Source organism: Copadichromis virginalis, linkage group LG20 (genome assembly GCF_057382275.1).
Source record: "Copadichromis virginalis isolate Kocher_CV1m ecotype Utaka linkage group LG20, C_Virginalis_male_GT1.1, whole genome shotgun sequence".
Lineage (NCBI taxonomy): Eukaryota > Metazoa > Chordata > Actinopteri > Cichliformes > Cichlidae > Copadichromis > Copadichromis virginalis.
The window spans coordinates 29,993,832-30,010,494 of record NC_140637.1 but is presented as its reverse complement, the minus strand read 5'-3'; the positions used below and the strand labels follow the sequence as shown (position 1 = coordinate 30,010,494).

The 16,663-nt window shown below is 46.5% G+C and overlaps 1 protein-coding gene across 2 annotated transcripts in view; it reads right to left on the bottom strand.

Annotated features, from left to right (window-relative positions):
- rapgef3 (Rap guanine nucleotide exchange factor (GEF) 3) overlaps positions 1-16,663 on the bottom strand; it is a 30,526-nt gene that overhangs the window by 10,693 nt on the left and 3,170 nt on the right. The window contains exons 2-8 of one of the 2 annotated variants that reach the window (XM_085444211.1): positions 13,536-13,621; positions 9,163-9,207; positions 4,954-5,060; positions 4,753-4,874; positions 644-821; positions 403-487; positions 17-77 (exon numbers count right to left, since the gene is read on the bottom strand). In XM_085444211.1, coding sequence (XP_085300337.1) covers positions 17-77; positions 403-487; positions 644-821; positions 4,753-4,874; positions 4,954-5,060; positions 9,163-9,207; positions 13,536-13,598 — 661 coding nt within the window. In that variant the 5' untranslated portion in view covers positions 13,599-13,621. Of the gene's footprint in view, positions 1-16; positions 78-402; positions 488-643; positions 822-4,752; positions 4,875-4,953; positions 5,061-9,162; positions 9,208-12,360; positions 12,782-13,535; positions 13,622-16,663 lie in introns of those variants that run through there. The other variant, XM_085444209.1, reaches the window with a different exon arrangement.

Genomic DNA, 16,663 nt, shown 5'->3' with positions numbered 1-16,663 from the left:
AGCTGTGTAAACTCACAGACTGTTCCAGCTTTGGCATGTGATTCAAAGACCAGCACTGCTGCCAGCTCCTTACGCACCTACAGGCACAGCAGGACAAGAACAGACAGAAGCGCACTGATACCTTTTGCTATCATTGTTGTAAATGGGTTTTTCTTGATTTTCACTTTCATATTTCCAGTGTATTTTTAACATTTCTTTCATGTGGCATAAAATACAAAAGAAAAATATTATGGTTGATGTATGCAAGTAGAATAGTGTCTTTTAAAAAAAATATATTTTAATAAAATATATCAGATCAAATCCATGGTTAACTATCACGAAAACTTGATAACAGTTCACATTAAAAAAAAAAATCAATATGTAGAGCCTTTAAAAATGTTAGGGGAGTTTATAGAGACTGACTGAAGAGGAGAGATGAGCGGCAGCTTTGACGTGGAGCAGCTCCTCGTAGATAACCTCCAAGTCCTCGGGACTCCTCTGACTGGGGCTGTAAAAAAAAAAGGAAAGAAGAAGAACATAATAAGCCAAACAAAACAAAATACAGTAACTTTGCTAGCACCTTGAACTTGTTGTAAGAAGCTTTCTGACAATACAATACAGGTTATCATGAGGAAATGCTCATGTAACAACTAAACAAACTGACCATTTACGTAGAATCATAGTGAGCAGAGCATCAGGACCAAGCTGAGACAGCAGAGACAGAGCTTCCCCTAGTTCATCCTCTGAATCCTTCTCATTCAATATGTGGTTAAGTCCAAACTGGGAGTCTTGGAAGCGATAGAACTGTGTGTCCTTGTCGAGGAAATTCAACTCGTGTTTCACTTTGATTGAGACAAAACACAGAAGAGAAAATAAAACCCTTAAAATGAAATGCAAGAATGCGGTTAGACAACTCCAACACACACGTTGCTTTAGAAACAACAACGAGGCAGATGAGTAAATTTTTAGATAAGTTTTATGCCGGTCATTTATAAAACTTTAGATATATGGAAATAAATGCAAATGCTTTCTGAGTGAGTTCCTTCATTTGATGATGAAGCATTTCTGTCCTGATTGGAGTGGTCTCTTCCAGGAAGACAGTGTCTCATCCAAAGAGCTTAAGTGGTTAGTGAACACTTGACTGACTGAAATAACAACGCAAAACAAATGTCATGGTAGACTCGGTCACCAGATTTCAAGATACTCGAGCATGTCTGGGACATTTCTAAGTGCTACCAAAAGCATTATCATCAGAATACATGAAAAGTAATTTGTTTGGACATTATTCCACATTCATCTACAGTTCACAAGAAGCCCTAAATTCACCCAACACATGACAAGTATCCTTCCTATTTTTCATCAAAATACTAAATTCTTCCCCTCCTTGAATCGCTACCTTATCGTGGTGGAGGGGTTTGTGTGTCACAGGGATCCCAGGGGCTATGTTGTCTGGGGGCTTTTGCCCCCTGGTAGGGTCTCCCATGGCAAATTGGCCCTGGGTGAGGGACCAGACAAAGAGCGATTCATAAGACCCTTATGAAAAGGACATCGAGGGAACAGTTTACCCTGCCCGGGATAGGGTTACCGGGGCCCCGCCCTGGAGCCAGGCCCGGGGAGGGTGCCCGAGGGCGAGCGTCTGGTGGCCGGGCCTTAGTCCATGGGGCCCGGCCGGGCACAGCCCGAAGAGGAGACATGGGCCCATCCTCCCGCAGGCCCACCACCCGCAGGAGGCGCCATAGGGGTCGGGTGCATTGTGTGCCGGGTGGCGGCCAGGAGCGGAGGCCCTGGCGGACTGACCCCCGGCTGCCAAGACTGGCAATAGGGACATGGAATGTCACCTCTCTGGTGGGGAAGGAGCCTGAGTTAGTGCGTGAGGTTGAGAGGTACCGGCTAGATATAGTCGGGCTCACCTCTACACATGGCTTGGGCTCTGGAACCAGTCTCCTGGAGAGGGGCTGGACTCTGTCTCAGTCTGGAGTTGTCCCTGGTGAGAGGCGGCGGGCTGGGGTGGGTATCCTAATATCCCCTCGGCTTGCTGCCGGTACGTTGGGGTTTTTCCCGGTGGACGAGAGGGTTTGTTCCCTGTGCCTTAGGGTCGGGGAACGGGTCCTGACTGTCATCTGCGCTTATGCGCCGAGTGGCAGTTCAGAGTACCCAGCCTTCTTAGAGTCCCTGGGGGGGGGGGGGGGGGGGGGGGGGGGGGGTGCTGGAGGGTGCTCCACCTGGAGACTCTGTTGTCCTGCTGGGAGACTTCAATGCTCACGTGGGTAACGACAGCGAGACCTGGAGGGGCGTGATTGGGAGGAACGGCCTCCCTGATCTGAACCCGAGCGGTGCTCTGTTATTGGACTTCTGTGCTAATCACAGTTTGGCCATAACGAACACCCTGTTCGAACATAAGAGTGTCCATAAGTGCACGTGGCACCAGGATGCTCTAGGCCGTAGGTCGATGATAGATTTTGTAATCGTATCAGCAGACCTGCGACCATATGTTCTGGACACTCGGGTAAAGAGAGGGGCTGAGCTGTCAACTGATCACCACCTGGTGGTGAGTTGGATCAGGTGGCGGGGGAAGACGCTGGACAGACCTGGTGCACCTAAACGCGTAGTGAGGGTGTGCTGGGAACGTCTAGCAGAGGCCCCAGTCCGCGAGATCTTCAACGCACACCTCCGGCAGAGCTTCAACAGCATTCCGAGGGAGACTGGGGACATTGAGTCCGAATGGACCATGTTCAGCGTCTCCATTGCCGAAGCTGCTGCATTGAGCTGCGGCCGCAAGGTGGTTGGTGCCTGCCGTGGTGGTAATCCCCGAACCAAATGGTGGACACCAGAGGTGAAGGGAGCCACCAGGCTGAAGAAGGAGTCCTATCGGGCTTGGTTAGCCTGTGGGACTCCGGAGGCAGCCGACAGGTATCGACAGGCCAAGCGGAATGCGGCTCGGGCAGTGGCTGAAGCAAAAACTCGGGTGTGGGAGGAGTTCGGAGAGGCCATGGAAAAAGACTTTCGGGCTGCCTCGAAGAGATTCTGGCAAACCGTCAGACGTCTCAGGAGGGGAAAGCGGTGCTCTACCTGCACTGTGTATAGTGCTGGCGGAGCGCTGCTGACGTCGACTGAGAAAATTGTCAGGCGGTGGAAGGAATACTTCGAGGACCTCCTTAATCCCACTGACACGTCTTCCGAGGAGGAAGCAGACTCTGGGGATGAGGGGAATGACCCGCCAATTTCCGGGGGCGAGGTCACTGAGGCAGTTAAACAACTCCTTGGTGGCAGAGCCCCTGGTGTTAATGAGGTCCGCCCCGAGTTCCTGAAGGCTCTGGACGTTGTAGGGCTGTCCTGGTTGACACGCCTCTGCAATGTTGCGTGGAGATCAGGGGCAGTACCTGTGGACTGGCAGACCGGGGTGGTGGTCCCCATCTTCAAGAAAGGGGACCGGAGGGTGTGTTCCAACTACAGGGGGATCACACTCCTCAGCCTCCCTGGGAAAGTCTATGCCAGGGTGCTGGAAAGGAGAGTTCGTCCGTTAGTCGAACCTCGGATACAGGAGGAACAATGCGGTTTTCGTCCTGGTCGCGGAACACTGGACCAGCTCTTTATCCTCTCCAGGATACTTGAGGGTGCATGGGAGTTTGCCCAACCAGTCTACATGTGTTTTGTGGACTTGGAGAAGGCATTCGACCGTGTCCCTCGGGGTGTCCTGTGGGAGGTGTTGCGAGAATATGGGGTGTCTGGCCCATTGCTACGGGCCATTCGATCCCTATACAACCGTCGCAAGAGCTTGGTTCGCATTGCCGGCAATAAGTCGGACTCGTTCCCGGTGGGTGATGGGCTCCGCCAGGGCTGCCCTTATTCTCCGGTTCTGTTCATAATTTTTATGGACAGGATTTCTAGGCGCAGCCAAGTGGCGGAGGGCTTTCGCTTTGGTGGCCTCAGAATCTCATCTCTGATTTTTGCAGATGATGTTGTTCTGTTGGCTTCATCGGGTGAGGGCCTCCAGCTCGCACTGGAGCGGTTCGCAGCCGAGTGTGAAGCAGCGGGAATGAGGATCAGCACCTCCAAATCTGAGGCCATGGTTCTCAGCCGGAAAAGGGTGGAGTGCCCACTCCGGGTCGGGGATGAGTTCCTGCCCCAAGTGGAGGAGTTCAAGTATCTCGGGGTCTTGTTCGCGAGTGATGGGAGAAGGGAGCCGGAGATCGACAGACGGATTGGGGCTGCAGCTGCAGTAATGCGGACGCTGCACCGGTCCGTCGTGGTGAAGAGGGAGCTGAATGTAAAAGCGAAGCTCTCAATTTACCGGTCGATCTACGTCCCTACCCTCACCTATGGCCACGAGCTGTGGGTAGTGACCGAAAGAACGAGATCGCGGATACAAGCGGCCTCTCCCTTAGAGATAGGGTGAGAAGTTCGGCCATCCGGGAGGGGCTCAGAGTAGAGCAGCTGCTGCTCCACATCGAAAGGAGCCAGCTGAGGTGGTTCGGGCATCTGACAAGGATGCCCCCTGGGCGCCTCCTGGGTGAGGTGTTCCAGGCATGTCCCACCGGGAGGAGGCCCCGGGGCAGACCCAGGACACGCTGGAGAGATTATATCTCTCGGCTGGCCTGGGAACGCCTTGGTATTCCCCCGGATAAGCTGGAGGAGGTGGCTGGGGAGAGGGAGGTCTGGGCCTCTTTGCTTAGGCTGCTGCCCCCGCGACCCGGCCCCGGACAAAGCGGATGAAAATGGATGGATGGCTGGATGGATACTAAATTCTTCAAAAGTTAGCTCTTCAGTTCTTACCATGGAGAAGTATTCCCTCATCCACTAAGACCTGCCATATTCCCACTGCCTGACTTCTTGATTGGAGGCCTTCATTTTGGGTCATCAGCCAGTCAACAAGGTCCTTACCGGAGCAACATTGCCTATGAGAGAAATTTGCATGTAATTAAGAGACACTGTTACTTTTAATCATGAACTAAAGCACATCGCCAGAATAGGTACCTGTATGTTTTGAGGTGATGCTTTCTATCTCGGATCAGACCAGGGTTCTTCTCAATCATGACACTATATACTGATCTGGCTGCCTTCACCACGCGATCTGAGAGAAACTTGATAAACATGAAAGATAGGTGAAGTTAGCAAATACAGCAAAGTTACTGTATTAGGTGAAGTGTTTTTTATAAACACAATTTCTGCCAATTTTTGGGTTGGTGAAAGGCCGAAGTCAGCAAAAGAAACGAGTGTTTGTGAAAGTGAGGAAGACAATTTCCCCCTCAGTTTTGAACAATGTTGTGTGTGGAGACTTCTGTAGGTGTTGGAGTGTAATGGAGTGTTTGTGGGGGTTGCATAGGTGTCAAAGTGTAATGGAGTGTTTTTGGGGGTTGCACAGAGGTGAAAAGGTGTTAAAGATGCAAACTTAAATGCTCTGAAACTTCACTGACTTTCCAGCTTCTGACTCTGGCCAGCACAGAGCAACAACAAACTGTATGACAACTCTGAACTAGTTTCCCTTTAACCTGCTTTGATGTCCCCACCACTCATTCTCAACAGCACACCTACACACACACACACACACACACACACACACACACACACACACACACACACACACACACACACACAGTCCTGTTTTCATATCTTAGTGGGGACATCCCATTGACATAATGCTTTCCATAGCCGCCTACCCTAACCCTAACCATCAAAAATGAATGGCTGAACCTAACCATAACCTAATTGTAACTCTGACACTAAAACCACATTTTGAGTCTCAAAAATGCCTTTAAACTCATGGGGACAGGCATTTTGTCCCTATAAGGGTTGTTATGGGGACAAACAGACCACACACACACAAACACACACACCCAGACACACACACACACACACACACACACACACCATAATATAAAGGGTTGCATTAACCTAGACCATAACTTTAACCTAAACCCAAATCTTCAAATTTAGTGAGATTATGGGGGCTTTCTTTTTGTCCCTATAGTCCCAACAATATTGGTAATACAAATACACATAGCTGCACATAACACACTGAGGTCAGGCTTAAACTCACAAAGACCTGCACACAAGGGTGCACAACCTGCCAGCCACTCATGCAGAGGCAAAGCTTACGTAACAAGAATGTACTTTGTTTGTGGCTGAAATTCAGCTCTCCAATTTTAGACCTTCTCATGCTTTATGCTTTGTATTTTGAACATAAAAGAATTGATTTAAACTACCACCCAACGATATTTACTGTCTCAATGACTGACAGTCGCACAAACTTTAATTCTGCGCCTCCCTGGTTGACTCCCACAGGTCTTGTGATTACATGCTTGACACAGGCTGTGGATTTTCCCCTAGACACTGTTGTTTGTCTAAGGTGGTGACCTGGAGATTCACACAAAATCCAACACGGATTACTTCCTATATTCTTTTCTTAAGAATGCAATGCAAAGAAGCCAGCAACAGAAACTACTTTCTGTCTCCTGTAGGTTTCTGCAATTCATTCAGGATGTAAAAACACCTACTGTTTGACTTATCTGCTGACATCATGCCTCGATGACTCCAACACAGCCCCTGGTTTTCCCTATTTAAAGTGGGCCATAACACATCCTTGGTAAATCCAAGTTCACACAAAGTTGTTAATTCAAATTTAAAATTGCAATTAACAGCTGCAGGCACAGTGTACACTTTAACCTATCGCCCTGACACTGGACTCTTCCCAGACCTGACATCAACAGAGTAAATGCGTCCTGAGGCCTCTGCTGTGCCCTGCTGAAGTTAGTGTGTCGTGAGGTCACTTGTATTCCCAGAGGCCCATTTTCCCATGGGGCTCCTGCAGTCACATTCTCATGCCTGTCAACTCCCAACTTATTTTCTTGATGAGGCGACTTTCCATTACCTAACTCATTCCTTACAAAAACAACATCAAAAGCCATACATCACTGTGAGCCCTCTGCTGCTGACTATATGTGGTTGAGTCTGCTTCCTGAACTAGGCCATCTAATCCCATTATCTGAGAACTACAACACACATGTAACTGTTTCTAGTGAGTGAAATTAAAGAGCAAACATTTTTCCCACAGGTGTGCCAGTCAGTGACACAGAGTACAACACACACTCAGCCCGTGCATACACAGCAAAATCTCCAGTGTTAAATTAACACTGGAGAGTGTCTATATGGGTCCACACCTCTGAGTGTTAAATACAACACTGTTGAGTGTTAAATTAACACTTTTGACAGTGTTATATGTTTAAAAGTAACCTAGTCAGTTTTGAAGATTAACAATGGCTAACACTGAGCAGTGCTGATTTTCTAACACTGGAAAATAACTCAAAATGTTAGAAATATTCCAGTGATGTATATGCCATCTATAACAGTTGGACAGGCGGCCATAATATATTCATGACAGGGCACTATACTGTTGTTTAGGTAATTTTAAAGTCAGGAACCTACATTATTAGGTGATTTATGACTGAATATGTATAGTATAATACTCACGTGATCCATACTAGATCATACTCAAATTGTCAAGGAAATGATTCTAATCTGTGATTATAAATTACTACAGCCAATTTTTGCAGGACCAGGCAAAGAACAGCTGTTCTACAGGTTGTACAGTTTACTCAAACATGCTAGATGCTTGAGAAAAGCTTGTAATTGTCTTTATCACAGCTCAATTGGATTATCTTTTCTCTGTCTTATCCTTTTTGACTTAAATCTGATGGTGACTAAAACCATTAGTCATGCTCTTTTAAAATGTTTAATTTCATGCCTTTGTCTCATTCAGTGGAATATTGATGAGTGCAGCATTCACTGCATGTCTCCTTTGTAGGCGAGACATTTCTCTACTTTCTCTTTGACCTCAGTGGGCTGTGTTGTGTGAGAAGCACAGAGTGAGTTGACAAGCAGCTTCATCTTTGGGCTGATTTTTACCCCTCTCTTTCTCTGTGAGAAAAAACAGCAACGCCACACTTCTTCAGCAAACATATATACCACAAACATGGGTAAAAATGTACGGTAAAAAAAAAAAAGCTTTTCAGAGATTACAGACAGATTTCCGTTTCCATTTCATGTTTGAATTGGAAAATGTTGGAGCACAATCAAACCTTGCTTATTAAAAACACCAATCCTGTACAGTGCTATCATAATGTATGATGCTCACTACTGACTTTTAGAATCGGGAGCAAACATTTGCTAAGCAACAATAACAAAAAAAACCCCCAATGAGGTTAGCAACACATGTCTCCTGCAGATTCAGTTGCTCTGTCCTCCCTCTGTGTCTTTACAAACCCGAAAATATTCACAGGGTTGATTATTTACCCATATGGAAAAGATATATATAAATCTTATAAAGTTTGTATCTGTCTTGTGTGAAACTTGTATTAAAAGCAGATATAAGATCCCTTGAAAAATTACATAAATGAAACTTGTATGTTTTGGATACTTATGAAAACAATATATGAAAGTAATGAGAAAGTGGCCACTTTCATGAGTAAATCATATAAGCCTTATATGATTCACTATATGAAGTAGGCCACATCTTATGCAAGTCTTTTATAAGTTTTTACTATTTCTTTTCCATATGGGTAGGAGTTGAAAGATGCACTCTCTGTACTGCTTTCTACCTTTTCTGTCGCAGGGAGACCACTGAACCTAAACAGAAGCCACTTTCCCTGTCAATTCTTCTTATCAGGGTTTTAAAGGTTCACTACTTGGCATGCTGTTGAAGAAGCTGAGATAAAGCAACATGAGGGGCCTGGACTGAGTTAGGTAGGACTCAGGAGAGTGGGGAGGGTCAATTTATTGTGGGCCTTGGAGTGCTCTTTAGACTCCTTATGACTGCTTGCCCCTGCAAGGAATGTGTTTTTTTAAAACTCGGTTGAGTAGTAATGCAGGATATTATAAACAACAAAAGAACAAGTTCAGCAGTTTGAGAGGATGCAAGCTCTGCAACTCTGAATTATACTGGAGGTCAGTAAAACTAAAGCCACCAGTGCAGTGAAACTTGTCAAAGGCTAACTAGAGTTTAATCAGCTAATTAGTGATAACCAACAATAGATCTCACATGTGCTTAAATTATCTTTCAGGACAGGGGTGAAGGTGTTTACACTCTGCTTTAAATCTTACCTCTGCTCTCACATTGTGGTTCTCCTTATGGTCAGAGTGAGAGTCTCAAAGCACCACTGAAATGCTGTTAAATGTTGGCACACATACCTGCTTCATAGTGTCCTTTGAATTCAGAGCCTCTGGCAGTGGAGTCTGGGAGAAACAGAAAGACATACTTTATACCCAGTGAACCGTTTCTCCATATCTAAAACCTCTAAAATAAAGAAAATAAATTGCTCGGGAGCAGCATTCCACAGGAACTAGCTGGGCTGGTTGTTGATGACAATCTTGTTGTAGCTAGTCTGAAAGAAACACAACCAAGCTGGACCATCGAGAAACGGAAAATTGTTTTCTTTTCTTTGGTATGAAGGTCACTACAGATGCATTATCTCAACCTGTGATGTGCCATTGTCTCCAACATGGTGTGGGTGGTTGTCAAGTGTGTGTAATGAAGTGGGAGGAAAGAGTATTTAGATCTCGGCAACAGAAGGTACATGGTTAAACTCTTTGAATTTCATTAAAACAAATATTTGCTTTAAACTACAGACTATCCTTTCATGTAAAAAGTAATTGAACCTGAACATTTAAAGATTAATACTGAAGCAGCTGCCACAGGTAAACAATATTGATGATTTTTCATTACACTCTTGAAATGCTCACTTAAAAGAGTCAAATCATTGCTATCTCTAACGTCCTACCATGTAAAAATATTCAACATTCCCACGTTTGTACTTTGACCCAAGTCAGACTTCCCCTTTGTTGCTTAGATTTTATGTTTTTATGACCATCTTGCGGCTGTTGTTGTCTGTCTGTATTCCCAAGGTAATTGGGTTCAGTGTAACTAATTGAAAATATAAAGGACACACTACGTTTCAACTTGCCTCACAGTTCTAATAATTTACTAGTGTCACTTTAACACAAATCTCTCTCTTTCTACTGAATTGATGGATTGTAAGAGTTGTAACAAAACAAAAAAAGGTAAATATGCAGAGCACTCACGTGACATAGAAGACATGTAAACAAACAGTAGCTGATGTGATTCTTCACATCGGAGATAGACATCGGTTTCTCTGCTTCTACTGCACACACACTTTGTGGCATGTTTTATTTGGCCTGCTGTACAGGCAGCTACATCATGTGATATTAGCCTGAATGGACCACAATTTAGCTTGTAACCCAATTGCCACTGAATGGCAGTAACTCCATGAAACATTATGCATAGCATAGCTAATTTATGAGCCAATCAAAACAAACGTGCCTCGTAAGTTAAAAACATGTGGAGAACATTTCAATATCTGTTCGACAGACACACTTAGGAACCCTTATGTATGTGAGGTATTTTTTCTGCATTGTGTCCATGTGTCAGCACTGGTATGCAGGAGCAAGAAGTCCAGGAGGGATGCTGCAAATGATGACAGAAAAATGAGCTCAGCTGTGCTCTTATCTGCCTCATGTGCTCAGAGAAAGAATTAGCTTAACCTTCAGGGCTTATTACTAATAACACACGACAATGAATAGAAAGATTGGATATCACTCTACTGCCAAACAACTAAACAGCTTTGAGTAAAACCAAATACAGCATACAGGCTTGCTATTACCTGTTACAGAGTCAGATTCCACTAATGTGCTGGCATAGCACAAACAATATTTGAAATGCACAATGCACAATGTGAATGCATGCATTTGTCAATTTTGCATTTAGGATGATTTAGCATGTTTTCAAGTTCTGTAATTTGTCAGCTGTAAGATATCCCTCGGTTTTATCCGGTTCAGCGATACTTCTGACGTTCAAAAAAAGATTGATACTTTTATACTTCTAGATTAATGTGTTGTGCATCATAGTGTTATGGTAAAAAAATCCAAAGCAATTGTTGCTGTTCATGCAGAACTTTTAACTAGTTCACGGAAGTATGACATTGATATTTGGCTGGTAAAAGCAGGTAGTTTGGGACACAGTCTCTGCACGTTATCTTTGGCCCCCTGATAGTTAAAAATCAGGTAAATTTAGAAGACTTTCAGCGCTGTTATGTGTCGTCCTGTGACCTGGCAACCGAAACCTCCCTCATTTTGCATTCTTCTACAAACTCTTCTGTAAACTGAGCAAGGGTGTTTCAGGGAACGTGAACAATAAACAATGCACTATTTATAACCCGAGGTAAATAATAATAATGAAATATGCTTTGTTACCTTCCTGTGTCACCACAGCCAACTGCTACAACAATAGAGGAACCTGCTTCAGTCTACTTGGAAGCGTTCCTGAATATCTACAAAATGCAGAGACTCCAGCTGATTTACATAGTTAAGGCTGAGCTAATTTTATTTATTCTGTATATGACTAAAACAGCTGCTTAAATGGATGACATTCCATCTATTTTCCTGGAATCAACCGATGATAGGTTTTCAAAAACTAAGACAGTGGCAAGAAATGCTACCGCAGTCAGCCACAACCAAAAGAGAAGGGTTCACACTCCTTGGTCTGTTTAATAGCCAAAACATCAACATCAATAACAATGAAAACAAGCTATAATAATAATTCAGAGGGAATTTTGAAAAGTTGGACACATGAAAATGCTGATGTCAATTAATTTGCTCTAACTAACTAATTTGTAGGCTTGTTAGCTGCAATTGTTTCTGCTGTGGTTTCTATAATGAGGCTAGTATACAGAGAAAGTAAGGCTGGGAAAACTAGTAAATAGAGCAGGAAAGGCAGCATAGTGACATCAAATAAACAGAGAAGTGCCACAAAACTGGGCTGTACTCAGTTACATGCACTATTCACACAACCACACATTTTGCTCCCAGATCTTCAGAAATGTTCTGTCACTTTTCCATCTTTCCTATTTCAGCACCAAATCTCGAAGCTTACTTGCAACGTAAAGGATACTTTTAGGGCCTTTTAGGCAACATGTGTCAGACATTTAGGAGATACCAATTTGCATACCAAATTATGATTACAGTCTTTTACCCTCGCAGTAGCTCTACCAGCAGTGAGCTCATATGAACTAAAGCAAGAAAGCAAATGACATCTTGGAAGCCCTATTTTGTGCCAACACCTCAAATTTATAAACTTTTTATGTTATTTTATTTTTTCTTAATGAACGCTAAGCCTTTAAGTCATGTTACTTTGGAAATGAACGGATCAATATAAAAAGACAGTGAATTATGATGTCATCGTAGTCATCATTCTCATCTCTTCTTATCCGCATATTGTGACACCATGCAGTAAAAGCAATTCTTGCTTATGTTCCATGAAACATTCCGCAGTCGTTTCGCTTAAGTAAATGTATAAATATTAAAGAGGCATACCCAGCTGATGCCCCGTATTGTCTGTTTTTCCACCGAGCAGCGGTCCGGGAACACTTGGTAATTGTGAGTCCGAAAGAGATGCATCTTGTTTCGGATCAAAACAACCGACAAACAAGTTTCCCAGTCAGAAGATCTGCAGCTCGGCAGCTCTACACATTATTCACGGCACAGTAATCTGGATAGCCCCGTCTCACACTCATTACTGCACAGCGGCGACTCAACACGGCGACAATGTGAACTCATAACTCCGCATTTTGTCCTCCTAGTAATTCCAGGCAGGTCCTGCATCAAACTCAGATCTTGCTGCCTCATTGAGGTCGAGTCGTGTACTGTTCAGCCATCCCTCGCGGCACAGGCGCACTGTTGCTGCGTTGCGTGTGTGCGCTCTTTGGCTTTTCACAAGAAACTGCATCAGAGAGACTGCCTCTTCTGGCAGTTTTACCACCTAATTAAAAACGGCGTTTGACGTATTTAGCTTGACCTCGTGTGCATGTAGAACCTTAACATTTTGTCCTTCTGTTAAAACACGTCAGCGAGTAGACAAATATGATGTGTATATTTCAACTCAAATTCATTCTTGAATGCTAGAGATGAAATTTTCAAAGATGTCAAACCTTACTCAAGTCTTAGTCAAACAAGTAATTTGCTAAAAATGTGCACCCTTTCTGTAAAATAACTGGCTTATTTGTTACAAATTTGCATCATTTCTTGGCTGAACTGTTAAAAAAAAATGGGTGAATCCACACAAACATTGGGGTCAGGGGTATTAAAGGAGGTATAATGTTGCATGAAGGTACTATATAATAAAGTTTGTTTAGTACAGTAGTTCAGGAAAACACACAAGCTGCAGCACGTTGTATAGACCACACACTTATCAGGTTATCCAGCTGCCTGGCTCAACTGGGCCTGTAGGCAGAGATAAACTGCTTCAAGGGCAGAAAGTAATTTAGGTTTGAGGACAACACTTAATGCGTTTATGCAGTTCTAGTTCACAGGTGTTTTTCCTTTGGTGTTGAAGTGTTATGTACCCATTAAAGCTTTATGAAATCATAAAATTCATAACAGGTGTTCAGTTTTGAATGGATTTTTCAATATTTCTTCCTGTGATTCAAACCTTACACCTGTAGTTCACACTTTTGGCTTTTTGTGTTCGTTTATAGATGCAGGTGACTTACGTCCCCCAACTCTGGTGTACGCCGCCTTGGTGGAAAACTGCTGTTTCTGACGTAGTTCTCCATCAAGAAAACAGCTTGAACAAAATCTGTGTGAAGAAAAAACAGCACAATGATTTTATTCTTTAACAGTCGAGAAAGTAAAATGGGAAGGTGTCACGGTCCTGGGTCTCCTGACCCAGCGTTTTTAGTTCTTTGTGATTTTTGTATTATTGTACTTGTGTGTGATTTATTCTATGGCTTCTAGTTTTGATCCCTTGCCCTTCATTTCTCTCTGTGTCCCCTCTGTTCTGTGTAATTGTGTGTCTTTGCATGTTTGAGTTTCTTGTTTTCTGTCACTCTGCATTGTGCATTATGTTCTCATGGTTGGTTTTTTGTTACTCTCTCTAGTCTAGTCTCTTGTGTTCCCAGCTGAGTATTTCCCTGTGTATTTTGGTTCTTAGACCTCTGCCTTATGGTTTATGTCTCTGTATTTCTTAGTTGCTGTCTCCACTGTGTCAAGTTCGCGTCTCTGTGTGATACTTCCTGTTTTACTTTGATGGTCCGTGTCTCATGTGAATGCGTCCTGCTTTGCTTGTCTCGTCAGTCCTGATTTCTCCCAGCTGTGCCCTCCTTCTGTGTCTCATTCCCCTCGTTACTTCCCAGTGTATTTAAACCCTGTGTTTCTCTGAGTCAGTGTCGCGTTGTCCCTCATGCTGTGTGTGGATCTCCCTGTGAGTTCTTAGTTTATGGTCTCCCAGTTTAGTCTAGTTTTGTATGTTTGTTCTACCAGCAAATAAAGCTGTGTTTTGAGTTCACCTCCCCGAGTCTGTGAGTCCTGCATTTTGGGTCCAACTCCTGCCTGCCGCACAGCGATTCATGACAGAACGACGCGACCAGACATGGACCCAGCAGGCTCCTCCCGGGAAAGCGATTTGGCCCGCATCTTCAGCCTGTGGGAGCGAGTTTCCCATGCCTCGGACATTAAAGCAATGTCCATTGGGATAAACGCCATCGAGGCAATTCTCAAGGGGAATCCCCATCTTCGCGAGCTCTCAGGATTTTCGGGCCTACTGTCCAATCTGCAGAAAGCCAAGGAGACAGTACAAGCTCGCGAGCTCGTCATACCGCAACAGCGACCGCCACAATCGGGGAAACGTTTCCACGCCGCTGCCACTGGACTTCTCTCCATCCACCCTCCACTCTGACTGTCACTCACCCGCTGCTTTTCTCGCAGCAATGTGGTCGGAGGATGAGGAGCCGGCCGTGATCTCTCCGTCGTTGCCAGTTTCCTCCATCACCGCACCTCCGGCTTCCCGAAGAAAACGGCATTCACGCCGCCGACACCCACCGCCACAGCCAGACCCCGAGACGTCTGAGTTGCCAGCTGTGGTGAGTGGAAGGGACAATCAAGAGTTTCCTGACTTTGGGACTGTTTATTCCGGGGCTGTGTTTTTTCACTTAGCTGCCCAGCCAGAAGCGCTAGCTCCATCTCCTGTGTCCCCGCTAGCACAGCCATTAACTCCACCACACGCTCCATTTTCACCTCTACCATCGCTTCAGTCATCAGTTCGGTCTGCCACTCAGTCGCCCTTAGTTCCGTCATCCACACTACCACCTGTTTCCCTTCCACCACCACCATCACTACACCCAGCCATTCAGGCTGCTACTCAGTCAGACATTCAACCCATAGCCCTGCCGTTAATATGCTCTATAGCTGAGCCACTAGCCGCCCGACCCGCAGCCACTTCAGCCACTCCTCCACCCGTCACACCTCCACTACAACCATCACTGCAATCCCCAGTGCAGTCTCCAGTGTCCCCAGTGCAGCCTCCTGCAGCCCTGCTTTCCCCAGTGCAGCCTCCTGCAGCCCTGCTTTCCCCAGTGCAGCCTCCTGCAGCCCCAGTGCAGCCTCCTGCAGCCCCAGTGCAGCCTCCTGCAGCCCCAGTGCAGCCTCCTGCAGCCCCAGTGCAGCCTCCAGTGTCCCCAGTGCAGCATCCCTTAGCACAGTCATCCACTCAATCACCAGCTCCACTTTCCCCTCAACTATCACTACCACCTCTAGCTCAGTCTCCTGTGCACTCACCTCTGGTTCATTCTCCTGTGAAGTCATCAACTCCACTGCCTACTCCACTCTCACCACCTCCGTTACAACAGACATCAGTTCAGTCCCCTGTGCCAGTGCAGACGCCCTCAGTTCAGTCTCCTGTGCAGTTATCTACTTCACCACCATCAGTAGCTCAGCTCCCACTCTCATCCGCATCTCCAGTAGCTCAGCTCGCACCTGAACCATTGGCCCAGTCCCCGATAGCAATACGGTCTTCTGTTCGGCTTAACATTCAGCCAGGGGTCCCAAACCTCTCTGGCTCTACATCAGCTCCTGCTGGAAGCTCGGATGAGCTCATCCAGGACTCCGCGGCTCCCACGCCGCCATCTACCTCGTCCGCTGGGGGTTCCAGTGAGCCCGGCCAGCACCTCCTCGTCTCCGCTGAAGGGCCCGAGGGGCCCGTTCAGCCTCCTGTCTCCGCTGGAGGGTCCGAGGGGCCCGTTCAGCCTCCTGTCTCCGCTGGAGGGTCCGAGGGGCCCGTTCAGCCTCCTGTCTCCGCTGGAGGGTCCGAGGGGCCCGTTCAGCCTCCTGTCTCCGCTGGAGGGTCCGAGGGGCCCGTTCAGCCTCCTGTCTCCGCTGGAGGGTCCGAGGGGCCCGTTCAGCCTCACGCCGCATCAGCTGGAGGGCCCGAGGAGCCTGTCCAGCCGCCACCTGCGACCGCCTCGTCGTCGCCTGGTCCGGTCTCAGCCTCTGCTTCTGGTCCAGCTTTGGCTTCTGCTTCTGCTCCGCCTGGCCCAGCTTCGGCTTCAGCCTGTGCTCCCCCTGGTCCAGCCTCAGCCTCTGCAGCTCCGCCTGGTCCGGCCTCCGAGTCTTCGTCCTCGTCTGGTCCGGCCTCCGAGTCTTCGTCCTCGTCTGGTCCGGCCTCGTCTGGTCCTGTGCCCACCAGGCCATGGCCAGCACGCCTGAGACTGGAGGGCCGCCGCTGCCTTCCGCGCGGTCGGCCCCCTGAACTGCTCCGTTGTCTCCTTCGCCGCCGCTGTTGCCTTGCGCACGGCCGGCCTCCTGCACTGTTTCCGCGTCGCCGCCGTTGCCTTGCGCACGGCCG